At 41.7% G+C, this 26,785-nt stretch overlaps 1 protein-coding gene across 11 annotated transcripts in view; it reads left to right on the top strand.

Moving 5' to 3' along the window:
* The window catches only part of KIF13A (kinesin family member 13A), a 186,102-nt gene that overhangs the window by 59,116 nt on the left and 100,201 nt on the right, over positions 1-26,785 (top strand). For all 11 annotated transcript variants that reach the window (XM_061592869.1, XM_061592858.1, XM_061592899.1 and 8 more), the window contains 11 exons: positions 319-406; positions 1,493-1,627; positions 3,426-3,538; positions 4,679-4,790; positions 6,030-6,242; positions 6,638-6,748; positions 20,858-20,992; positions 22,042-22,172; positions 24,490-24,576; positions 25,545-25,711; positions 26,273-26,483. In XM_061592869.1, the coding sequence (XP_061448853.1) occupies positions 319-406; positions 1,493-1,627; positions 3,426-3,538; positions 4,679-4,790; positions 6,030-6,242; positions 6,638-6,748; positions 20,858-20,992; positions 22,042-22,172; positions 24,490-24,576; positions 25,545-25,711; positions 26,273-26,483 (1,503 nt within the window). The remainder of the gene's footprint in view (positions 1-318; positions 407-1,492; positions 1,628-3,425; positions 3,539-4,678; positions 4,791-6,029; positions 6,243-6,637; positions 6,749-20,857; positions 20,993-22,041; positions 22,173-24,489; positions 24,577-25,544; positions 25,712-26,272; positions 26,484-26,785) is intronic.

The raw sequence follows: 26,785 nt of genomic DNA, 5'->3' as shown, positions 1-26,785 counted from the left end.
ACTGTGAGAATGGGATGCAGGACTAGATGGGCCTTTGGTCTGATTCAGCAGGCGCTTCTTATGTTAATCCCATTTTTCGGTTGTTTCCCCATGTCTGTAAAAAGTCTGAAGACTTTTCACATTGGGACTGTGAAAATGAGGGCAAGTTAGGGGTTAAAAAAGTTGTGGGATGGGGATGACATTGAAAGTCATTTTGTAATGTTTTGAGAGACTAATTGTCTTTGTAATCAACTTTTGCATATCAAATAAATGAGTTTGTTTAGAGGTTGGCTGATGGTTACTGGTAAAATTTAGACTAAGACCATTTTATTTTCAAAGGAGTCGACAGTCCCTCAAAGTTCGTGAGCACAAAGTTTTGGGTCCATATGTAGATGGTTTGTCTCAGCTAGCTGTTACCAGCTTTGAGGTAGGTAAAGATTAAATACGTAGTTAATTTAATAATATTCCTGGAGTAAGGGGGAGAGAGCTTAACCATAGCAAGCAGCTCTGTTCTAGGGTAGGTAAACAATTGGGTGGATGTGCATGTGCACTAGCTGAGAAAAGAACTACACATACCTGTAATTCATATGGGGAAAGCAATTTGTCTTAACATTGAATAAATTAATACATGCATAAATATTAAAGATTGGTTGAAGAAAAAGCACAGATGGCATAGAGATACATTCTGAAGGAGAGAGTTTGTATATATTCTGGGCTCATGAGTTTTTTAAAGTAAGACACAACTTTCTAAAGAAGTTCTTATGTGGGAATCATATTAGGAGTACATTAGCCATTGATCGATTTCAGCTATTCTGATGACAAATTATGTCAGTCATCTGAAGAAAAATTAATTAAGCTACATTCTATTTTCTAAACTGTTTTGGGGTGAGAAAAGTTCCAACATTAGTAAGACTGTGATTCAGACTTGATGTAATTGTTTTTGGCTTTTATGCATAAAAGGTAGTGATTCTAGGTGAAACATCTCTTCGATCCAGTTAAGTGAAGATAGCATTAATGTAAGTGGGATGACGCATTGTCTTCCTCTGCCCAAATGGATTTGTGTTTGCCTGTTCAGTCATTAAAAATAGATTTTGAAATATAGGCTTTGACACGATGTTTGGACTTCAACTTATTTATTTAACTATCCAACCCCATCCAGAAGGCCCAGGACAGGCAACCAAGCCACCCCACTCCCACCCCAGCAAAACAAATGTTGTAATTCACTGAAATTTCTCTATCCTTTTGTGGGTGAGACCAGGGCCCCAAGTGCCAGCTCAAAATCGATTCATTTTAGAAATGTTTCTGAAAGGTACTTAGCCTTGGACTTTGAGTCTATAGTGGTGGAGAGTTGTATAAGGAGAACGGAAATCATGGAAGCGCTTAAGATTTACTGCTTTAAATTATCCCTGTGTTTGTTTGCATGGTAATTATTTTCATAGGCTAAACTGGGAATGTTGTGAATGGGAAGAACAAGTTTATAGTCACATCCATGGTTTTATATGTCATGCTCCAGGATATTGAATCATTGATGTCGGAGGGAAACAAGTCCCGAACAGTTGCAGCAACCAACATGAATGAGGAAAGCAGCCGCTCCCATGCTGTATTTAATATTATAGTAACTCAGACACTTTATGACCTGCACTCTGGTGTAAGTAAACTGAGCTTAAGGGCTTTTTGAAACATTATTATGTTGGCAATGTGATCCTTAACATGTGAACTTCTAAGTCCCATTCCATTGATTTCAGTGGCACCTCATTTCCAAATACTTACATTTAAAATAGGGGTATCAGATTCATACTGTAGAAGGGATGTTAATGGAAATGTATTGAAAATGGTTAAGTCTCAAATTAAAAGTTGTAATACATAAATAGTATTCCTTAATCTGAGACGGAAGAGCTAACATGATACCAGGTGACCTGATACCCTTAAACTTAAGATGCCATGCCAACCTGGTTCAGACAAAGTACGTGAAATCTCAACTGTCATTTGTAGACACATTTCTATTAGATACTGTGTTTTATTGTTATTATATAGATTATACAAGATTTTAAAAATCCAGTTTGGCATTTCTTATGTTACTTTGGTCTAATATGTCTTCATTGTAGCCTCTGTGCTGTCATACATGGGAATGGGCAAGTGTAAATCAGTCACCGGAAACCTCATGGAAGTAGTAGCTTGGTCAAAACATGATGGTCAGTACACATTGAGTAGTGTATTTTCCTTATGCATTAGGAAAAATAAGATACAATGTGGTTAGTAAAGTAGTTGGAATGGAAAACTGTACCAGAGATCTGTTGCCTGGTATTTAGATTTAAGACTGGTTCCAGCAGAGCAGGCAATTTAATATGCTCTATTGAGGATTGACATAGAATCATATAATAGTAGAGTTGGAAGGGCCTGTAAGGCCATTGTGTCCAACCCCCTGCTCAAAGCAGGAATCCAACTTGAAGCATACCCAACAGGTGGCTGTCCAGCTGCCTCTTGAATGCCTCCAGTGTTGGAGAGCCCACCATCTCCCTAGGTAATTGTTGTACCGCTCTAACAGTTAAAATGTTTTTCCTGGTGTTCAGTTGAAATCTTGTGTCCTGTTACTTGAGCCCATTATTCCATGTCCTGCACCCTGGGACGATTAAGAAGAGATCCTGGCCCTCCTTTGTGTGACAGCCTTTCAAGTACTTGAAGAATGCTGTCATATCTCCCTTCAGTCTCTCAAGGCTGAACATGCCCAGTTCTTTCAGTCTCTCCTTACAGGGCTTTGTTTCCAGTGTTCTGGTCATCCTTGTTACCCTCCTGTGAGCCTGCATCAGTTTATCTGCATGCTTCTTATAGTGCGGTGTCCAGAACTGGATGCAGTACTCAAGATGATGCCTAACTCAATGCCGACTAGAGGGGAACTAGTACTTCACGCGATTTAAAAACTATATTTCTGTTAATGCACCCTAAAATAGCATTTGCCTTTTTTGCAGCCACATCACACTGTTGGCTCATAGACTTCTACTTAAGAGGAATATGATAAAGATCTTTCCAAATTTAAACAGAATGCACATGGTTATCATTTGTTTAAAAGTGTCCTGATTGAAATTAACACACACATGGAAAACTAAAATATTTGGGAGAAGTTTAGATGAACATTAAAAACATATGCCTAAGTAGAAGGAAAGAGCTGCTATAGATTGTAAACCTCCTAAAAGTTTTCTACTGGCTTTCTCATGCCTGCGCACAGGAATCTGAATGAATACACAAATAACATTTACAAACAAGTTGAACCCTTATTTTTTCTTGGGGAATGTGGGGTGAGAAGATAAGGAAAAGTTGCACATGCATCTCTGTTATACCAGTCTAGGTGTTTTTCAACTTTTGTCTCACAGGGATTTTTTGTTTTGCACTATGTATAATCATAATAGGACCATTAATGTAGGTTGCTTTGTTTTTGTGTTTCTGTTTAGAACTCTGGAGAGAAAGTGAGCAAAGTCAGCCTTGTAGATTTGGCTGGTAGTGAAAGAGTATCTAAAACAGGAGCAGCAGGAGAACGTCTGAAGGAAGGCAGCAATATAAACAAGTAAGGCATTGGTGAATTTAAATTAATCAAATAAACATTTATTTTAGCTGCACTCATCAAAAGACCCTTTAAATCAAGCTTCTGATCAGGCTGCATTCAGATAACATTCAAAATCCTGAATGTTGCATTAGCTTCACTTCTCTCTAGGTTTTTTCCATTTATAATCCAGCCATATGACTAAAGTGAGATCTTTAATGTGGAGTGATGCCAGCATTCATAGAATGAAAAGGTGCTTGCACATTACAATTTCCTCCCACACCCATTTCCTCAGGCAGTTGTTGGATATCACATCAAACAGTAACCAAGAAAGAGTGTGATTTTTTTTTTCATGGTTGCAAAGTTCTCAGAAATTACGTTGCTTTCCATTAGAAATATGCAAGAATGATTAACAGATAAAAGGTCAATGTTTATAGGTGTGCTGGTCTCCGATAAATGAAGCAACAAGTAGTAACAAGGCAATTAAATACAATAACTACTGGACTCTCACAGAAACAAGTTAAATGACAACACCACCATATAGTTATAATTGCTTTTATACCATACTGCCTTCAAAATAAGAATATAAAAAGGTCCTTCATTTGTTTTGTAGTAAAGTTCTTGCTACTTAAACAAATGACAGATAATGAAATACAATCAACTATTTACATAGCTTTATAGTAGTCCTACTTTGTCATACATTTGTACACATTAATCTCTCCTTTTAACCCATTCGAGTAGTTTTAATTTAAGAGGTGCTTTGCTATTTCCTTAAGATTTCATTCTTTGTGAAATCTTGCCCTTTGCTGCTTGTGCCTCCCTTACATCTACCTAGTTCCTGGGTGGTCTTTTTCCCCTGTTATTGGGTGGTTGTTTATTTGACTGTGTGTAGTGCTACATATCAGTCACCTTAGTGAGCACCAAAAGTAGGTTATTGTGACCTGTGTGCAATACTCCTTAGTGTGTAGATCCATAGGCTTTACAATGCTATTTTATCCTTCTACAGATTTCAACTACTCTTAAAATCTTTTTTAAATCCTCATAGGTTATAGAGTTTATTATGTATCACAGAGCCTACTTTCTTGCAAGATTACTTTTTGTGAAACATTTTGCCAAATTGTATGTTAACATATTCAAGCTGATAACAATTTGCTGCTCTCCTAGGTCACTCTCAACACTAGGTTTAGTTATCTCGTCACTTGCAGACCAAGCAGCAGGAAAGGGGAAAAACAAATTTGTGCCTTACAGAGACTCTGTACTCACCTGGCTTCTCAAGGTAAAGTATGGCCTTGTTTCATATTAAGTAGAAATATCATAGACTAATAGCATACTATCTTGCACACCTATGTGGAAACTTCTTTGAATTAAGAAATATTCCAGATACAACCTCTTCCTGGTATGATGCATGTTTTTTCTTGCTATACTAAGATTTTGACACAACTGTTTACTTGCCATTCTGATTTTACATGTTACTTTGTAATGCTGACAGCTAAATATTTAATAGATGCTATTGGAGGTCAATGATTCATAGGGTCGCCATAAGTCGTGATTGACTTGAAGGCACATAACAACAACAACAAAATATTTAATTTGTTGTAGGTCAAATGCAGTTGAAAGAGATGCACCTTGATTTTGAAATTAGGATTGTATTCAACAAAGTCATTGTGTGAATGAAACAACTTCTGCTTACCCAATGGAATTGTGTAAAGGAGCTGCAGCCGCAAGCTCCCGTTCGACCGCCGCCGAAGATAGAGAGAACCGCAGCTGCGGTGTTTCTAAACAGCCGTTAGGCTAAAAGCTGGGCACGTAACAAGCGGCGGAGTAAGGCAGGGAGCTGCAGCCGCAAGCTCCCGTTCGACCGCCGCCTGAGAGAGAGAGAGCCGCAGCCGTGGTCTCTCTAAAAAGCCATTAGGCTAAGAGCTGGGGAGAAAAACGGCCCAGGCAAGGGCGAAAAACTCCCCCGAGGAAAGACCCCAGAATAACAAGACACACAGTGATATAGACAAGACAGAGGGAAGGGAACAGCGTGAGTAGACACACAAAGAAGAAAAAACCTCCACACTCTGTCACACAAAACAAAAATCTTATCTAGACGCTATAGCAATATATCTTGCATGGACAAAGGCAAGAATGAACTAGAGAGTGGGAGGGGCCTGACGCCCCTAGTCTTGACTTCAGAAACATTCTTGCCTTCGGACGATAGGTGGAGCTATTACCCGCTTGATGGCATACCTCCTATGGAAATCACCCTTCAGGTGAGACCAATGGTCCATTTCCCCTGCCTCTCCATCCCCCATGCTCCCTCAGATCTACCCCCAAATCTGCACTGGAGATTTGGGGACAGGGGACAGGAGGGCATGCAGGTGGAGGAGGGGGAGGGAAAGTAGTTCCACTCACACAATGGCTTAGTTGGATACAACCCTATGTTAAAATGTAATGAAATTCTACATTTAGAGCAGGAGTATGTTTTCATTTTATCTCACATACTTTATGCATTCCTTAATACACTCTTTAGGACAACTTGGGAGGAAATAGCCAAACAGCCATGATAGCAACAATTAGTCCAGCAGCTGATAATTATGAAGAAACACTCTCTACACTGAGATATGCAGACAGAGCTAAAAGGATAGTTAATCATGCTATAGTAAATGAAGATCCAAATGCCAGGGTCATCAGAGAACTACGTGAAGAAGTAGAGAAACTAAGAGTGCAACTTTCTCAGGCAGAGGTAAAACCTTAAAGAGATTTTACTTTTCTGTGTGTTCAATGTGTATGCTTTTGATTAGTTCCATAGAGATTTTACAACAAAGAAAAATAAGGTTAATAGTTTTGAATTAGCTACTATAAAACTTGTTTCACAACAGGATTTATTTAAAGATGAATTAATGCTTTGAACTTCTTTTGGGAAGGCATGGTGTACAAAAATAAATAGAATGAAGAGAAGTATGGGGTGTTAAGTATTTACACTCAAGTAGGAGATTCTGTTCCCAGTCCTTATGCTTTCCTCCAATTTATTTGACTGATAGTTTGGAAATGGAAGGACTAACAGAACAGAATTAAAAATTATCATGGCTGAATTGGAAATTATAAGGTGATTGTAATTGTCATATTTTAACTATTAAGGCCATGAAGGCACCAGAATTAAAGGAAAAATTGGAGGAATCTGAAAAACTAATAAAAGAACTGACTGTCACCTGGGAGGAGAAGTTAAGGAAAACAGAAGAAATTGCACAGGTATTTAAGTATTTTTGATATTCTTTCTGCTAAATAATTAAGTTGGTATATGTTGGCCTTACATAGCCTACATAACAGAGATGAGGAAGCTTGATATTTTATTTTTTAGCTCAGAAACACCTGTTTTTCTGCAGTAACATATTAGATAACATGGTTTGTTTCATCATCACATTTTTGTAGTACACTTGTGCAAAAAAAGTAATACAAGATAAAATAATGCGAGAAAGGGGACAAAAGAAAAATATAACACAATAAAAAGGGAGGCAAAAGAAAAATTCATGTTACAATACTTTACTAGAGAGAGAGAAATATATGGAAAAATATTACCTGTCACTTTCTCATTCCAAAATTGAATGAACAAAACCTATTTCCCAATAAATGGGCTGATCATTACTTTGTGCTTTTCTTTGATATGTTAATTTAATGTTTCCCACATTTTTCTTAGCCATTCTATTATGGTCAGGTAGTTTTTATCTTTCCATTTTTAGAACCTTTGTATTCCCAAAAGTGTTCCAGCTGTCATCATGTTGTTTCCTGCGAAAACTGTGCATCTCACCATTCAACCGTCTTTTATATATTAATTTATTTAAAATATTTTTTACTGATCTTTAAAAGATTCCAGGGTGATTATCAATAGTGTGATTAAAACTATATCATACAACTTATAATCCAATAAATACACATTACAAAATACAACAAGAAAAGAAGCAAATTAAAAACCTGAAAACGAAAGAGAAGAACAGAGGAACAGCTAGAGCATTGGGCAACTGAAGAAGACGTACCCTGGGAGCTAGTATCTGAGCTTCCGAGTGCTTTGCTTGCTCTTCTGGGTGCTGTCTGTTGAGACAGCTGAGGTCCTGGCTAAGTGCTGTAATGACTGGTATCCCCTGCCGGACCCAAAGTCCAGAGATAGGCTGCATGCAATTTTGCATCTCCTTGCATCAGTTCCTGGCTGGGTCAGGGGGCATAAAAGTCCAGCAGCCCTTGGTTGGTGGGTGTGCCACTGCTGTTGTCACCACTGACGTCTCGACTGCTTGTTGAAGGCAGTCTGAGCTGTGGTGCTGGAGGAGCCCAGAACAATAGTATCCATGTTGAGGGTGCCTCTAGTGTTCTGACTCATGACTTCTATGATTACCACGAGGCTGTCTCAAGTTGTCACTGCTCCAACACATAGGGCAGGGCATACCTTCGATTTGTTGGAGAAAGGGGTGATCTGGAGATGGGGGGTGGATGTTACCCCATTGTCATGGTCAGATCATTTTCCTCAGGTAGCCTGACATCCTGTGGGTTATAGCTCTACCTAGCATCCACAGGCAAGAATGGATTGAAGTCAAGACCTGGGGCATCAAGCCCCTCCCACTCCAGTTTCATTCGTGACGAGACCGAAGTCATGAACTCAGGACATACAATCAACATTCACTGTTTGTATCCTTTCACCCTCTTAATCTGGGGACATGGCTGGCCAGTTCTACGTTATCTTGTTGATTGCGTGCCTGCATTGCATTGGCCTATGAGTCACTTCAGCTGCCAGTGACTCATAATATAACGGCACACTCAACTAGGTCAGCAGCCACTTCAGCTGCCTTCGCTACCAATGCACCTCTTGCAGAGATTGCAGAGCAGCTGTATGGTCTACTCCAAATTCCTTCATAGGACGTTACAAGATAGACCGTTATGCTTCTGCTGATGTCTCCTTGGGAGCCATGTGCTCCAACAGGTTCTGTATGACAAGTAATCAAGGGGCGGTCCCTCCCTATTTGGGGCTGCTTTGGTACATCCCACATGATGTCAGGCTACCTGAGGAAAATGTGCCATTGATATCACCTGAAAGGTGATTTTCTCAGGTAGACTGACATCATGGCCCTCCCTGTTGGAGTTTTTCTGGGTATTTTGTATATTTCAAATTCTCACTCTTCAGAGTTATACTATTTAAACTAGTTAGTCAAGTCAAAATCCTTTTCGAACTGTTGAAGTGTATTTAGTCTCTAGGCTATTATTTGGGACAATGTTTTCCTTGCTGGTAGGCCTGTTGGCTGTTTCTGTTTTCACAGATATATCTCAATTTGGTCTCGTCATGAATGAAACTGGAGTGGGAGGGGCTTGATGCCCCAGGTCTTGACTTCAATCCATTCTTGCCTTCGGACGCTAGGTGGAGCTATAACCCACATGATGTCAGTCTACCTGAGAAAATCACCCTTCAGGTGATACCAATGGTACAGTTTTTGGTAAAGTTTGAATTTAGGGCTCTGATCCTTCCCTAGTATGCCCCTGGAGACTAATGGAATCCTATCTCCAGAGTCAGTTTCTGAGATTAGCATCAGGTTATTGTCTTTTGCCCACTGGAAATTGTGCTGTGCTTCAGGGAACCATCTTATCTCCAGTGCTGTTTACATTTTTATTAAGATGTTGGGAGTGGTCATTAGGAGATTTGAGGCAATGTGTCAGCAGTACACTGATGATACCCAGCTCTGTTTCTCAGTAACATCTGAATTGGCAGAGGACGTGCCTAAGATCGGTGCCTGGACTCAGTGGTGGGCTGAATGAGGGCCAATAAACTGATCTGAATCCTAGCAAGAGAGAGGTGCTGTGAGTAGGTTCCTGAATCTGGACAATTGGTCAATTGCCTACTTTGGATGGGGTCATACTCTTTCTAAAAGAGCAGGTTCGTAATCTGGGTGTGCTTCTGGATCCATCTTTGTCACTTGAGGCTGAGTGGCTGGAATGCCTTTTACCAGCTTTGGCTTGTAAGACAATTGCAGCCATTTCTGGACTGGGATAGCCTGACCACTGTCATCCATGTGCTGGTAACTTCCAGGCTGGATTACTGTAATGTGCTCTATGTGGGGCTGCCCTTGAGGTTTGCCTGGAAACTGCAGCTGGTACAAAATACAGTGGTGTGACTGCTCACTGGGGCAGAATATTGCCACCATGTTACCCTGCTGCTGAAAGAATTGCACTGGCTGCCCATTAGCTCCCGGGCTAAATTCAAGGTGCTGGTTTTGGTTTACAAAGCCCTATACAGCCTGGGACCAGGATACCTGAAAGAATGCCTCACCCCTTATACACCAGTCGATCACTGCACTCTGCAGGTGAGGGCCTCCTGCAGATACCCTCTCATCAGGATGTCCATTTCGCACAACATAAGAAGCAAACCTTTAGTGTTGTGGTATCTATGCTTTGGAATTCACTCCCCTTAAATATTAGACAGGCACCATCCATGTTGTTTTTTTGGCACCTATTGAAGACCTTCCTCTTTCCACAAGCCTTTTGAGTAGATACCTTATCTCAGTCTGCAACTGTCTTGGAATTGTTTTTCCAGATGTTTTTTGTTTAGAAAAAGATGGTTGGTTTGTAGTGTTTTATCACTTGTTTGCCGTCCTGGGCTCCTTTTGGGAGGAAGGGCCCAACATAAATTTAATAATACATAAAATAAAAAGGGCAAAATTTCAAAAAATAAAATAAAATTGTAAACATGCCTGAGGAAATAGGTTAATTTTCATGTCTTTATATTAACACTGCATGGCCAGGTTGCTACCACTGTACTGCCACGTTGTTTAGCATACTTGGTGCAGTTGCATAGGCTTTGCTCAGGGTTTAAACAAAGCTGCACACTATGTAAATGGCCACAAAAATAACAGTTGGATTAAAACTGCATTTGTTGTTGTTGTTATGTGCCTTCAAGTCGATTACAGCTTATGGCGACCCTATGAATCAGTGACCTCCAAGAGCATCTGTTGTAAACCACCCTGTTCAGATCTTGTAAGTTCAGATCTGTGGCTTCCTTTATGGAATCAATCCGTCTCGTGTTTGGCCTTCCTCTTCTTCTACTCCCTTCTGTTTTTCCAAGCATTATTGTCTTTTCTAATGAATCATGTCTTCTCATGATGTGTCCAAAGTATGATAACCTCAGTTTCATCATTTTCGCTTCTAGTGACAGTTCTGGTTTAATTTGTTCTAACACCCAATTATTTGTCTTTTTCGCAGTCCATGGTGTGCGCAAAGCTCTCCTCCAACACCACATTTCAAAGGAGTTGATTTTTGTCTTATCCGCTTTTTTCACTGTCCAACTTTCACATCCATACATAGAGATCAGGAATACCATGGTCTGAATGATCCTGACTTTGGTGTTCAGTGATACATTTTTGCATTTGAGGACCTTTTCTAGTTCTCTCATAGCTGCCCTCCCCAGTCCTAGCCTTCTTCTGATTTCTTGACTATTGTCTCCCTTTTGGTTAATGACTGTGCCAAGGTACTGATAATCCTTGACAGGTTCAGTGTCCTCGTTGTCAATATGCAGAAGCCCATACATACCCTGTTAAGCAAATAATTGTGACAGCTCAAATGGCGCTATATTATTATGAGCACCTGTGAATACTAAGGATGTCCACTTGAAGCAAAGCTGAAGTGTTCCAAAGTTGGGGGCAGGATATTAATTTATTAGGGCTATGTTTGGCCCAAATGAGTCATGTTTTAGTGTGTTTTTGTATTCTTTCATATTTTCTTTGTAAAATTTGGAAGGGAATATAAGTCAAGTAACCTATGAATTCATTTCAAATCTAATATTTGTTAGCACCCATTAACTAAGAACATAAGAAGAAGCACCTATCTAGTTTAACATTCTCTTCCCACAGTGGTCAACCAGATACCTATGGAAGCCAACAAGCATGACTTGTGGTCTGCTCATGGTCTCTAGCAACTGGTATTCAGAGGTATAGTGCCTCAGATACTAGACATAATATGTATCCATCATGACTAATATATCCATCATGATTAGTACTCATTGATAGTCTTATCCTCTGTGAATTTGTCTAATCCCCTTTTAAGGCAGTCCAAGCTGGCACTACATCTTGTAGTGAATTCCATAGTTTTACTGTGCCATAGTTTAACTGTGGAATAGGTGAATAATCTTTTGCCTATTCTGAATTGCTCATTGTTCAGCTTCACTGGTTGCCCCAGGTTCTAATATTATATGACTCAGAAGAATGTTTCCCCATCTACTTTCTCCTCAGCATGCATACTTTTTAACATTAAGTCTGTTTTTATGATGATTTAAAGTGTTTTTAGTGCTTTTGTTTGCCGTCCTGGGCTCCTGCTATGAGGAAGGGCTGGATATAAATCAAATAATAAACAAACAAACAAACAAATAAATAAACATCTCTATCTTGTCCTCTCTTAGGGCACAATCCAACTTGCATTTACGCTGGGTTGAGGGGAGTTGGATATGGTGGACCCCCGGTTGAGCTGGCTGGGTCCCAGCTCATCCAGGCTATGCTGGCAGAAGCCCCTCATCCCTGCTCAGCCAGGGACCCGCCAAGGAAGCCAAGCCTGGTATAAGGGGAGCTGGTAGAAAGCCCCAAAAAGGGGTGCTCTGGGAGCGTGTCAGAGGAGGGGCCAAGGGCAGGGGACATCCAACTCGTGTTCCGAGCTCTCCTGCAGGTTCCAATCCAGGCAAAAGTTACATCAGGAAAAGGGCTGGTCTAAGAAAATAATTGCAGTCGAAGTCAACAGAGAGGGCTACCTCCCCAATAGCGGTATTTGGGAGAGGAGGCTTTTACTTTCTGATCTCTTGTGCAGCTCCTGGCTGAGCTGGCAGTCAGCCAAGCCAAAGGGTCCTGAATGGCAATTGGATGCAGTGGACCTTTTCACTGGCTCCTCTTGTGCCGGCTCCACTTATGTGACTTCCCCTGAGTTGGATTGCTTTGTTAATGACCTTTTTTGTAAGTTTAAAAAGCCCCAAATGTTGTAGCCTTTTTTTACAGGGGAGTTGCTGCAACTCCATGACCATTTTGGGTGTCCTCATCTGCACCATTTCCAGCTCTACAATATACTTTTTGCAGTATAATGACTAGAACTGTGCACAGTATTTATTTCAGGTGTGGTTGCACTGTAGATCAGTATCTATATATGGCATTTTTATCTTTGGTTCCCAGTTATCACCAACATGAAATTCAGCTTTTTCACAATTTCCACACACTGAGTTGACATTTTCATTGAGCTGTTTATCACAGCTCCAGGCTCTCTTTTCTGGTGAGTCACTGACAACTCAGGCCCCATCAGCATATATGTGAATTTTGGATTTTTCACCTCAGCATGTTTTATACACCCTTATGTTTGACCACATTTCCCTTTTTAATACCCATTCACCCAGTTTGAAGGGAACATTTTGGACCTCTCCACAATCCCTTTTTGTTTTTACCATGCTAAATAAATTGGTGCCCTCAGCAAAATTGGCCACTTCATTGCTCACTCCAGATCATTTATGAAAAGTTTAAAAGCACTGGTTCCAATACAAGTCCATGGGGAGCTGTCCGTTTATTCTTGGTCTATTTTTCCCTATGAGTCCGGCCATCACAACGGTTTTAGCTCCACCTATCGTGCGAAGGCAAGAATGTCTTTGAAGTCAAGACTAGGGGCGTCAGGCCCCTCCCACTCTCCAGTTCGTTCTTGCCTTCGTACGAACAAGATTGGATCTATAGCGTAGCAAGAAGCATTTAGCTAAGTTTTGCGTATTTGTCTGTTTATTTGTCTTCAAGTCCTTCCTTTCCCTGTCTGTGTTTAACTTCCCATTTAAGTTTGAAGTTCCCCACAGAGACCGCGGCTGCGGTTATCTATGTTTTTTGACCAATTTTGAGCTTTTCTTTAAGCTGCTTTTTTCCCTTACTTGTTTGAGGCTTATTTGAGGCTTATTTGAGGGTTCCCACAGAGACCGCGGCTGCGGTTCTCTTCGTTTTTCGGCTGCTTTTGAGCTTTCTCCCCTGGCTCTGTTGCATCCATCGGGAGCTCGTGGCTCTATTTTTTCCTGTGCCGCGCGGTCCCAAGCAGCGCTCTGAGGAGCTCTTGGAGAGACCACCGCTGCGGTTCTCTCCCCTGCGGGAGCTTGCGGCTGCGACTTCCTGCTCTCTTTTTTGTTTTTCCCCCGCCACCCATCTTTAGCCTGCCGGGGTACTACCTCACCGGAGCCTGGTGCTACGGCTCCCTTTCTCCCTCTCTCTCCGTGAATTTAATTTTCACAGCGGAGAGCTTTGATTTTCGCCACAGAGAGCTTTGATTTCGCCGCGGAGAGCTCTTCACTCGGCGGCGACAGCGGCTTGCCTTCTGCTGCCTCTTCCGACACAGGCTTCTCTAGGCAATCTTCTTGTTGGGGTTTTTTAGAGCCGCTAGTGCGGCTATCGACCCCGCGCCTCCCCCTGCGAGACTGTGCTGGGCAGCCATTCCCCCAGTTCGTTACCAGATGACCGCCATTGCTTCTTCTTCCTCCGCCATTTTTGGATCTTTTTTTTTCCCCCGCTCTTTTTTCCGGGCGCCATTTTTAGAATTCAAATTTCCCACCTTTTTTGTTACCCTTATTAACCATCGGATACCTACCTTGCAGGCTATCTATCCGTATGTGTGTTGTATACGTGCTGCAGACAGACTTACACAGGGCTGATTTACACACAATTTTACTGTGGCTGTAATCCTAGTGGCTGGATTATATTATCAAGGCTGGAGCTCCAATCCTAGTGGGCTGGATTATATTATCAAGGCTGGAGCTTTAATCCTAGTGGCTGGATTGTATTCTCAAGGCTGGAGCTTTAATCCTAGTGGCTGGATTGTATTATCAAGGCTGGAGCTTTACTCTTAGTGGCTGATTTGTACTAAATCTGATTTATATTGGTCCTGCCCCCCCTGAGGTCGTGAACCAAACCTGAAACCCAGCCTACAGCACTAATCTGAGTGTACCAACTCTAAAACAGCCTATATTACATTAACGCTGATACCTCAGTGCATTCTGCCCCCTCTGTGGCAGTGCACTTCGCCATCTGCCAGTGTATTCTACCCCCTCCGTGGTAGTACGCTGTGCCAGTTCGGGTCTTTACATTCTGCCCCCTCCGTGGCAGTGTACTGCACCCAAGTTAATATAAGATGGCAGAACAGCCAGGCATGCCGCCATCAACCCGTATGGTGCCAGATCAGCCAGGCATGCCACAATCAGCCAAGCCACAACATCCTAACACGGCTAAGACCAGACATACCAAAGCACTGGCTAAGACAAAACATCTTTCCAGCCATAGTAAACCAAAGCGCCCACGTTATGTCTCTGTGCCAACCACAGCACAGGCACACATAAGCGATATTCTCCATTCCCCTGCTGCTGCCTCTGACGAGGAAGAGTTTGTTGGCTTTCCCCCGTGTTCGCCTAACGAACCTCCCTCCGTTTTACCGCCCCAAACATCTGTTCCAATAGTTCCTCAGACACATACATCTGCCACATCCGGTCTGCAGCTGTCTCCTGATTTCCTCTCCCAACTTCAAGCCATGCTGGCATTTTTCACCCAAATGCAGTCACTACCACAAGTTCCTGCCATACCTCCACTTAACATGGACCAACGTGCGTGCCATGAAGCTCATTCTTCCGGTTCACCAGATCCCTTTGATGTAGCCAGAGGCAGATGTACGGACGAAGCCTCGTATGCGCAGGAGTCAACTTTCACTGACCATGTTGAAGGAGACGACTGGAGCGACTATTCAGATCATGAGGAGGATACATCGTATCGCTTGTTTAATACCTCAGACTATCAGCCGCTAGCACGCAGGGTAGTTAATACCCTTGGTCTCCAGACTGCGCCTTCAACTTCGCCCGCCCCAGCTATCAAAGGGGCCAAGGTCCTCAAATCCCCTGCACCTACTGAACACTACATCCCGGTGCCGGACCTAATTACCAAATTAGCCTCTGAAGAATGGGCCCATCCACTCAAAGCTCGACGCTTCAAGAACCTGGCTGACAGACTTTACGCCGTAGCCCCGGACTTTGCCACCAAGTTAGATGTCCCTGGCATAGATGAACCAATCGCTCGCCTCGTTTCACGATCGCTTTTGCCCAGGGAAGGGGAATCCCACCTAAAAGACACTACTGAGCGACAAATAGACTTCGCCCTCCGCAAGAATCACGAGGCCACTGCCCTAGCCATGCGTGCCTCCGCTTCAGCCTCCATCTTCTCCAGAGCATCTATGATGTGGCTGGATGACCTTCTAGAGGATGCTAACCCTGATCCTGTCACCCTCAGAAGAGCACTATTGAAATTGCGTAAGACAGCAGCTTTTGTGGCCGATGCCACTTTGGATGCCACTCAATTAGGGGCATGAGCCATGACGGCTCAAATAGTCGCTCGTCGTACCCTCTGGCTTCGCCACTGGCAAGCTGATTCAGCGGCCAGATTGAATCTGTCCAGGGCTCCTTACTCCGGATCTCTACTCTTCGGCGAGGAAGCTCTAAAGGCAGTGCTGGTTGATCCAAAAGACGCCCACAAACTGGTTCTGGCCACAGTCAAGAACAGCGACCACAGGCTTTTCAGGCGATTCCCTTCCTTCCGTTCTAACCAGCCCTTTCGAGGAACGCGGCCAGGAGGACGAGGCCGCGACTTCAGACCCTATGACCCCAACGCATTCAGGGGCTCCTGGAACCGACGCTTCCAGGGCAGAGGTCAGTACCAAGGGCGCAGGGGCAACTCATCGTCTTCATATAAGGGAGGCCCTCGCCTACGCAAGTAGTCTTAACGCCCTCCCCATAGGTGGCAGATTACTTAATTTTGGAGGTCGATGGCTGCGCCTTACTAAGGTCTCCTGGATCAGGGACCTTTTCAGTTATGGTTATAACATAGAGTTCTGGGCAACCCCATCAGACAGATTCCACCCGTCTCCTTGCCCAAGGGCACCAGCCAGGCACAACATTATGCAGACAGCTATACACCACCTCTTGGACATAGCGGCGATAGAGCCAGTTCCCACAACTGAGAGGTCGGAAGGGGTGTACTCCCTCCTATTTGCTGTGCCAAAACGAGATTTATCATGGAGGGCGGTATTGGACCTCAAGTTTGTCAACCGTTTTGTAACATATCGCAGGTTCAAAATGGAATCACTCCACTCCATTACGGACAGTCTGCATGAAGGAGACTTCCTGGCTTCTATCGACCTTAAGGAAGCGTATCTCCATGTGCCCATTTGCATAGCCCACAGAAAGTTTCTTCGGTTTGCTTTTGGCCACCAGCATTTTCAATATAGAGCAATGCCATTCGGCCTCTCCTCTGCTCCAAGAGTGTTTACCAAGGTGCTACTCATCCTAGTGGCTTACCTCCGGACCCAAGGGGTTCATATCTACCCATATTTGGATGATTTGCTAATACGGGCCAAGTCGGAGGAACTGGCTCATCATCACTTAATGATCACCCTCAATGTTTTGCAGGCCTACGGCTGGCTTGTCAACTTCGACAAAAGCCATCTCCAACCAACCCAACGCCTACTACATCTAGGGGCAATGTTGGACACCCTGCAGGCAATGGTCTTCTTGGCTCCAGATCGCATCACTGCCATCACAAGCATCGCAAGGTCCCTGATGCAACAAACATCCGCAGACGTCATGCTTCTCGCCAGAGCGCTCGGGATGTTTATATCTACAATCCACATTGTGCCATGGGCTCGAGCCCACACTCGGCCCCTTCAATGGATTCTGTTGCCTTTTCAAAAAGACATTGCCAGCTCCAACCATCGCAAAGTTCGCTTGAGCCCCGCACTGCGCCTCTCCTTCCGCTGGTGGACCAAGGTTCAACACCTCTCCAAGGGCACGTCGTTCAGAGAACCCCGCAGAACCGTTGTAACCACAGATGCCAGCCTCATAGGTTGGGGAGCCCACTGCAACTCCCAGTACGTTCAGGGGGTTTGGTCCAACACAGAACAATTCCAAAGCATCAACTGGCTGGAACTAAAGGCTGTCCACTTAGCTCTATGTCATTTTCAGTCTCTGTTCCCTTTGCATCATGTGCTCATTCGAACAGACAACACGTGTGTAAAATCACATTTGAACAGACAGGGGGGCACCAGGTCTCGTCCTCTGCAGGACTTAGCCTCCCTCATCTTTGTCTGGGCAGAACAACATCTACAATCCCTGAAAGCAGAGCACCTCAGAGGGATTTGGAATGTGACAGCAGACTGGCTCAGCAGACAACAGGTCTTTCCGGGAGAATGGAAACTTCATCCAGCCATTTTCCATCGTCTCCAGTGTCGGTTCGGCGCCCTATCAGTCGACCTGTTTGCCTCCAGTCGCAATTGCCAGCTTCCCAGGTACTTTGCCCGATACCTGGACTCAACAGCAGAAGCAGTGGATGCTCTGACAACACCGTGGCCAGACGGTCTATTGTACGCCTTTCCTCCCATACCATTGTTAGCCAAAACCTTGAGGAAGGCGCGAACCGAAAGGGCACAGCTGGTTCTGATAGCACCATTTTGGCCACGCCGACCGTGGTTTTCAGATCTTCTGGCAATGTCAATGATGGATCCTTGGACACTTCCAGTAAGGCCAGACCTTCTATCCCAGGGTCCGGTACTGCACCAGGACCCTACTTGGTTCAATCTAACAGCGTGGCGTTTGAACGGGGACATTTGAGGTCAGCTGGACTGTCTGACGCTGTGATTGATATTATTTTGGCCTCGAGAAGACCATCTACCACCCGTATTTATCAACATACCTGGGTGGCTTTCTCCAAGTGGTGTCAGTCCCACCACCATGATCCATCCCAGGCCACTGTGCATCAGGTGCTCCAATTTCTCCATAGCGGCTTTATGATGGGACTTCGACCCAACACTCTACGTCGACATGCGTCCACTCTGTCATCCATTCTCTCAGTGTCCTCTCCTGGAGATCATATTTCCTCACATCCGTTCATCAAACGTTTTTTGAGGGGAGTCGCCCTACGCTCTCCGGCTGTTGTCCATCGGTTTCCCTCATGGAGTTTGCCGAAGGTTCTGCAGGCTTTGCAACGCCCTCCGTTTGAACCCATCAGGACTGTGCCTCTTCATATACTGTCCTTCAAGGTCTTGTTCCTGATCGCAATCACATCTGGTAGACGAGTTTCGGAGTTGGGCGCATTGTCTTCCGCTCGCCATCTCTGCGTCTTCCATAAGGACTCTGTTGTACTGAAAACTGATCCTTCCTTCCGTCCCAAGGTTGATTCAGTGTTCCATTGCAACCAGGACATTGTTTTGCCTTCCTTTTGCCCGAATCCTACCCATCCTCTCGAGAAGGCTTGGCATTCGTTGGATGTCCGGAGGGCTCTCAAGACCTACCTGTCTAGGACCCAGGATATACGACGAACTGAGTCTCTGTTTGTATCCTTTCATCCAAGGTCTATGGGGCATAAAGTTTCCAATCCTACCTTATCCCGTTGGTTAAGGGCATGTATTACTTTAGCATATGAGTCTCTGAAGCTGTCAGTTCCAGCTAGTATAATGGCTCATTCTACCAGGTCAGCTGCCACTTCGGCTGCTTTTGCCACTAATGCTCCTGTTGCCGATATTTGTAGGGCTGCAGTCTGGTCTACCCCACACTCATTTATAAGGCATTATAAAATTGATCGCTATGCCTCTGCTGACGCTTCTTTTGGCAGACGAGTTTTGCAACAGGTTCTTAATGACGATTAACACGTGGGTGGTCCCTCCCTGTTTGGGCTGCTGGGGTACATCCCGTTGTGATGGCCGGACTCATACGGAAAATGGACCATTGGTCTCACCTGAAGGGTGATTTTCCTATGAGGACGGACATCACGACCCTCCCAGTTGGAGGATGACTATATATTTTCTAATGTGTTCTATATTACTGTTACGCTATTATATTTAAATTTAAAAGTGAAGTCAAGACTTCTAGTTCTGTTATACCGCTATGTTGGAGTCATGTTACTATGCATGGTACTATGGTGTTATTTTCCTGCTGCCAGGCCTGTTGGCCTTGTTTTTGTATTTTTAGATATTTCTCCTTAGACTCGCTGCGAATGAACTGGAGAGTGGGAGGGGCCTGACGCCCCTAGTCTTGACTTCAAAGACATTCTTGCCTTCGCACGATAGGTGGAGCTAAAACCGTTGTGATGTCCGTCCTCATAGGAAAATCACCCTTCAGGTGAGACCAATGGTCCATTCACCCAGTTTGAAGGGAACATTTTGGACCTCTCCACAATCCCTTTTTGTTTTTACCATGCTAAATAAATTGGTGCCCTCAGCAAAATTGGCCACTTCATTGCTCACTCCAGATCATTTATGAAAAGTTTAAAAGCACTGGTTCCAATACAAGTCCATGGGGGGCTGTCCGTTTATTCTTGGTCTATTACCAATTAGTAATCCATAAGGGAACTCCTGCTCTTATCCCATGACTATTAATTCACTAGAAAAGACAATAACGCTGGGAAAAACCGAAGGGAGTAGAAAAAGAAGACCATACAAGAGATGGATTGATTCCATAAAGGAAGCCACAGACCTGAACTTACAAGATCTGAACAAGGTGGTTCATGCTATTGGAGGTCACTGATTCATAGGGTTGCCATAAGTCGTAATCGACTTGAAGGCACTTAACAACAACAAATTAAGTGGGAGTGTTTGGTGACTCCAGTCAAAAACTAGTTTTATGTTCATTGGTACTTCTAAATTCTAAGTTGCTGTTGGCTATTGTGAATAAATGTGAAAAAAGATGAAAAGCATGAGTTTACATTCTAAATGAATATTTAAAAATATTGTTATTCTGACATATTGACTAACGCACAGTTTATAAAGATATACACTGTAAAAATAAATGTTTCATTATTTTAAATGATGCTGGTAGGACTGTATGCATGTCTTCACTAGTCTCTGTTTGACTGATGAGCAAGAGTCATAATAGATGAAATCCTTACTGGATAGTGTTGCTCATATTTGTGCAACTTCTTTTGTTATCTGTTCTAGTCGTATTATCTTAGGTGGGTAAAGATGAATGGTAACTCTGCTTTTATTTCCACTGATACTCTTCCACATGAGGAAGGCTGCTATTGCTCACAGAAGAGTTTGTTTTATGCATTATAGTTGAGCATTGTGTGAGAAATGTGAATCTGAATCAAGAGATGATGATCCACTTGTGCAACCTTTTGCAAAAGTGGAAGCATGGAAATTGATATAGAACATACCTATTATAGTACTTTGTGAATTGTTGTGAAAGCATTTGTAGAGCAACATCAACAGTGGTTTTCTTCTGCCCAAGATTATGGCTCAGGCCATAAGTTTAGATTAATTGCAACTCACATCTGATGAATTTAAAATTTTCTGTGTATTTTACAGGAGAGACAAAGGCAACTAGAGAGTATGGGAATTTCTCTTGAAACTTCTGGTATTAAGGTTGGGGAAGACAAGTGCTATCTGGTGAATCTAAATGCAGATCCTGCACTCAATGAATTACTGGTTTACTATTTGAAGGTAAAAAAGCATCTTAATTTCATATTGTTTTGGAGCTTCCCTTAAAAAAATTATTATGCTAAATTGGAATTTGTGGGACTGTATCTAAATTGATTCTCAAAATGGGGAACTTTGCAACTGTTTCTGAAAACCCCCCAGTATCAGTCAATATTTTATTTGTTGAAACTAAAAGTCATTGCAAAACTTCTATTGCTCTTTGGTTCTTTGACCTGATAATTTGTTGAGATTTCTCTCAATTTAGCACCTCTTTGTAGGAGGCCAAAAAGGCTAATATAAAGCATTCAATGTTCTTGCTTCTTCTAATGCTATATAATTATTTTGGTCTAAGAAGGGGAAATCCATATTCTGTTTAAACCTCTGCTGTGTCTTATGCACCTAATCTATGCTGGTGTATATTTAGATTTAAGAATCAGTTCATTCATATATCTCAGGAGAAAAAATTAAATGGTGGGATAGTTAGCTATATGTATGCAGCTTATTAATAAGCACACTGATAAATGTGCATATCGATAGCATTTCAGTAAACTCTATCCCTAAGATTCAAGCCAGACTTTATCTGTCTCAAATACAGTAAACAGTACAGATTCACATCTATTATAGGGGATGGTTAGCGGTAGACTTCAGTTGTGTAATTATTGTGACAATTAAAACCTAGCTCTTTTATCTTTGCTCATTTCATGTTCATATGAACATGTTTTGTTAGAGCTAAGTAATGAACTCAACACAAAGCCTGTTAGTGTTATGAACAGAAATTATGAACAGTTAAGCTATGAAAACGTTCCTAGTTTGCCAAGGTAGTTGACTAGTTTTACACATAGCATTGTGTCTTGGTACTTCTGTAATATAACCAAGTGTGGGTCTATGTTTCTGCAAAATCAGTTTTAGAGAATTCTGTGTAGGGAGCTTGTTACCTCTGCCAGGCTAGCAATAGTGTAATGAATATGGGCATAGGATTTCAGGGTGGACTGCATATAGTTTGTAATTAAAAAGTCTGTACTTTAGATAATAGAAGCAGCAGATTTTATTTTCATTGTATCTGCCTGAAACAGGATCACACAAGGGTTGGTGCAGATACCTCTCAGGATATACAGCTGTTTGGCATAGGGATCCAGCCAGAGCATTGTGAAATAGACATTGCACCAGATGGGGAAGTTTCTGTCTTGCCAAAAGAAAATGCAAGGTAAGGGAAAATGTGAAATCAGTTTCATCTTACAAAAGGGTGACTTCGTTTGTAATTTATGGGAAAGGGCCCCGGCAATTAAAGAGGGAACTGTTCACATAGACAGTTTTGATACAGTCTTAATTATAAGAACAATAAGAAATAAGTGGTTGTGTTGTTCTTGATGCATACGCATACTGGGACAGATGCTTTTAATCTCCTCTGAGAATTTGATTTTATTTGGACCTGTTGGTGGGAAACCTTTAAGTGTCCATATACATTCCACAAAATTGGTATGTTGCTAATTGGTGCATGCATTTCTGAGTACAAGAAATCTGTTTCGCTTAAGACAATACTAGTAACTAGCATCAATAAGGTGTGGACACTGTTTAAACTGACTGATTTAGTTGTGGTTCACTTGTACACTTAACACTTGTTTTTCTTAGCGATATTTTTGGCACTTCCCAAAAGTATATTCATAGTCAAAGACAGTGGAAAGATTACAGAGCAAAATATTTTTGGAAAATATTTAAATCACATATCTACCTTTTAACATGAAGCTTGTAATTCCACACAAATACGTTTCCCTTTATTATTGTTGTTTTATTATTTAGACAATTTGTCAATCTGAACAGTTGTCCATTTGACAATCTGAACAGTTTAAATCTCTGCAAGACAGGGTGACAGCTTGAAGGATAACTTAAGAATGTAAATGTATAGAAATGAGCACAGTTTATTCCACATAAGATTTACTTATACCTTTTGCACGGTGTTCCTTAGTATGTTATACTGCAATGCTGTAGACTTAAGAGAAAATTCTAAACAGATGATATTCAGTGTTATGATAGAATTACATTGCTAGGAATTAGTCATTTTGACTGGCAAGAACAAAGAAGTATGTCACTGGAAAAAATTAATAACTAAATAAGCTTTGTTAAATTTGTGCTTCATCCAAAATGCCTAAATAGACACAAACCTTGTTACCAGAGTTACAACTAAGAATAAATTGCATCATTTCATTTCTGATTCTCATGGAGAATGAAAGTAACTTCTTTGTGATATGGAGATGTTTCAGTGGTAATCTTCCACACTTGGAACACAATCTTTTTTTCTGAGAAATGTTACCTTTCTGAGAAAATTAGGTGCACAGTGATTACTTTTCCTATTTTTGCATGCCTACATTTAAGGGCAGAACATAATTTATACAAAGCTGCCTCTCCAAATATTCCTCACATGTGGTCTTTTTGCTGTGGCTAATGTGAAATAAACTTCTTTTAGTCAGAGTAACCTAGTTTTTGAAAGATTTTTTTAACTAAAGAAACAACAGATGTGCCTCATTAAGGAGGTTTTAACTAGGTTTGTGCAGACTGCTTACAATGAATGGCCTGTGATTTAACTGTATATACTCCATGTTACATTGCTAAAACAGAGACTCTGTCTTTGCTGTTTACAACAAGGAGGTGCTCCTGCAGCAATAATAATTTGTCAGTAGGAATCAGCCTCTTTTTACAGCCTTCATGATTTAGCATTTTTTATTTCATGCATCTTATGCATGTTTAACCTGTGGGTCTAGGAAAAACTAGACTAGCGGTTTCTCCTAGTAGGCCTTTCCAGTACTGAATCAAGAGAAAACACTTCATTTCCCTCCAAGCGAAGTGAATTGGTAATTCATCTGTTGACATGTTTATCTCAGAGCTGAGGGGGACCCACAACATTCATTAAGATTCATAAGAAAATAACTAGTAAACAAAAGGGTAGAAAATATTGCAGCCTCTTTTGAACACTTAGCATCATCAGCTAATGCTAATTATACCTGTAGAAGCTCAGTATACCAGAACTTTTACCACCTGGTCTGTTCAACACCCATCATCAGGTTGGAATGGATTATGGTAAAGGGGTCTTTTCCTATCCTTGAAAACCTCTTAGCCTTCTCCAGAGGGGCACACCTCACATTTTTAGAACCATGGAAATGAGAGTTAGGCCCCATGGAAAAAGCACGTGTTTATGCAGCTGAATGTGCATATTTCTGCTTCCCTCCTCCACTAAGGTATTTGTATGTGCCTTGGTTGAGTCATGAGCCAGAATACCTACATCCTTCTCCTGATGTGTTTCATGTGAGTAAAAAGGTTTTCTGTAATATTGTTCCAGGCAGCCAGGTGATACACACAATAGTGACCAATGGGTTAGAGAGAATTGGTCTCCCTCTGCTTCTCCGTCTTTGAGAACAACTCCTGTGGACCAAAATGAGTAACATTCTGTGGCAGAAAGGAATTGCTGTTTGAGAACTCAGATACTAAAGGCTAATTTTGGTCTTATTGGTATTATGTTTTGTTTTCAGATCCTGCGTAAATGGCACGCTAGTATGTTCTGTGACACAGTTGTGGCATGGAGATAGAATCTTATGGGGAAACAACCACTTCTTCAGGTAGCCATTTCTCCCTCTCTTCTTCTTTCTTATTTAGAAATCCATGTCCAAATGTTAATAGTGAATTATTTTACTTCTAAAGAATTATTTGAAATATATTTGAATTATTTGAAATATATGAACTTCGTAGTTCAAACTTCTGAGGTGTCATATAGTTTTAAAGTTAGATTTTAGGAATCTGTCTAGGTTTTCATCCAGCAATATCTTCTCCTATAATATGTCTCCTATAATTATAACTGTGTTAGATAGAGCTTGAATTTATGAGTGTATTTTTTAAAAATTCTGTTCACATATATCAAGCTTTAGAGCAAGTACCAAGCAACATGCATTCTGACATTATCAATCTTTAAATCATGATGCAAGCAAATACTACATTGTAGTGTAGAAAATTGTATTTCATGGACCATTGTTCTTGGGGATAGCATGTCTTAGTATGATCTGAGTCATTGTTAGTTGTGGTGATATATGTTATGATGATAACTGTGTTACTGTATCTTTAAAGTGAATAGAATCTTAAGAGCAAGGCTTTTCAGTTGGTTTTTGTTAGTAAGTCAGTTCAGTTGATTGATGTTGTACATATATGTGTGCTTGCTTATTAATAACATAAATGTTCTAAATTACTACATTGAATTTGGAATGTCATATAGGAGACAAACACACGGTACCAGGAGTGAAATATATTGTGTGATGAAGCCAAAAGGTTTCAATGGGCAGCTGCAAAAATCTTGAGAGCTGAGTAAGTGAGGTCCTCTGTGTTGGGAATGGTTATGCACACAGTGAGCAAGAACTGCAATCACCACTATAGCTTTCTTTGTTTTGGAACAACCCTTCATCCTTTTCCATCCTACTCCTGACTTGTTCAGTGCAGAAAGTCTTATCTACAGAATCAGAACAGTAATTTTCATCCATCATTTTTAAAATATATTTTGCCAAGACCTTTAATGAGTACATTCTTAACTTTTAAATAGAATCAATCTACCTAAGAGAAAGCGACGAGATTGGTTGAAAGACTCTGAAAAAGAGCTGCTGATAGCGGAACATGATCTAGATGCCGATAGCGAAGCTTCGTCAGAACCAGACTATAACTATGAATTTGCACAAATGGAAGTGATAATGAAAACCCTGAATAGCAATGGTAAGAAAATGGTCCTTGGTCACTGCAAATGCCAGAGATGAGCACAAAAATTTCTAGATTGTGGCAATAGGTTTTTCTCCCACGCATGCAGATGACATCAGGTAGGACTTCAGCTCATAATTTTTGTTATGTTGAATAACGCTCATGACTTTCTGGGAATAGAGGTCTTAGTGGAGTAAATCATGTTGTTTGCCTAAGGTTATTTCTATTCTGACACACTGATTCCAATTATATTTACTAGGAAGTAAGTGGAGTTCTATGGGATATACCTCCTGCTTTGGATTATAGTCTTAATCGTGTTATTTCTTAATCATGTTATGGGGGGTTGTGGAGGAATTCTCTGTAAATCTGTAAACTTTTTCTAACTACTTTGTTCAACCTTCCTTTTCTTTACATGGGATCCTCTAGTGGAAAATAGTACTTCGAATCTTTTGTCTCTCATCCTCCTTTTTACCTTTGGATCATTGTAGCTGTAGAACTGTGTACTTTCCTGTGTTAAGAAATAACACAGTAAGAAGTATTACTAGCAACAATGGAAGTTGTGGCTCTCTCCTTGTCTAGATCCAGTACAAAATGTGGTTCAGATCTTGGAAAAACAATACTTGGAAGAAAAACGTAGTGCTTTGGAAGAACAGCGGATGATGTATGAGCGTGAGCTGGAGCAACTCCGACAGCAACTCTGTCCAGAAAGGCGGTATCAGCATTCTAGTGACAGTCTTTCAGAAGTTGCCCAGACCACTCAGCAGAAAGTGAACCTCTGGTCAGAAGAGAGGTGAGAGAACTGGTATTAAATCCATTAGTAACTGAGAGAGGATGATGATGGAGAAAAATATAATTCTGTGAATCTGTCGAGGGACAATCATTCTTTCAGATCGGAGTCATTAGTGACATTAAAGCAGCCTTCTTGCATGTTGTTAAACTTCGTATTGATTAAATTCTTCAGAATTAGGACTTTTGGTGGGCAGGGTATCTTTGCACATACCTTCTGTAACTAGAGCGTAGTTCTGTTTACCTAGTGATTCTGCCTGATTTGGTCTCATCCCCATCTTCTTCTCACTGTGTTCTCGTAAATAA

The sequence above is a fragment of the Rhineura floridana genome, chromosome 1 (assembly GCF_030035675.1).
Source record: "Rhineura floridana isolate rRhiFlo1 chromosome 1, rRhiFlo1.hap2, whole genome shotgun sequence".
NCBI lineage: Eukaryota > Metazoa > Chordata > Lepidosauria > Squamata > Rhineuridae > Rhineura > Rhineura floridana.
The sequence above is the reverse complement of the archived record's forward strand: the minus strand, read 5'-3'. Positions and strand labels throughout refer to the sequence as shown.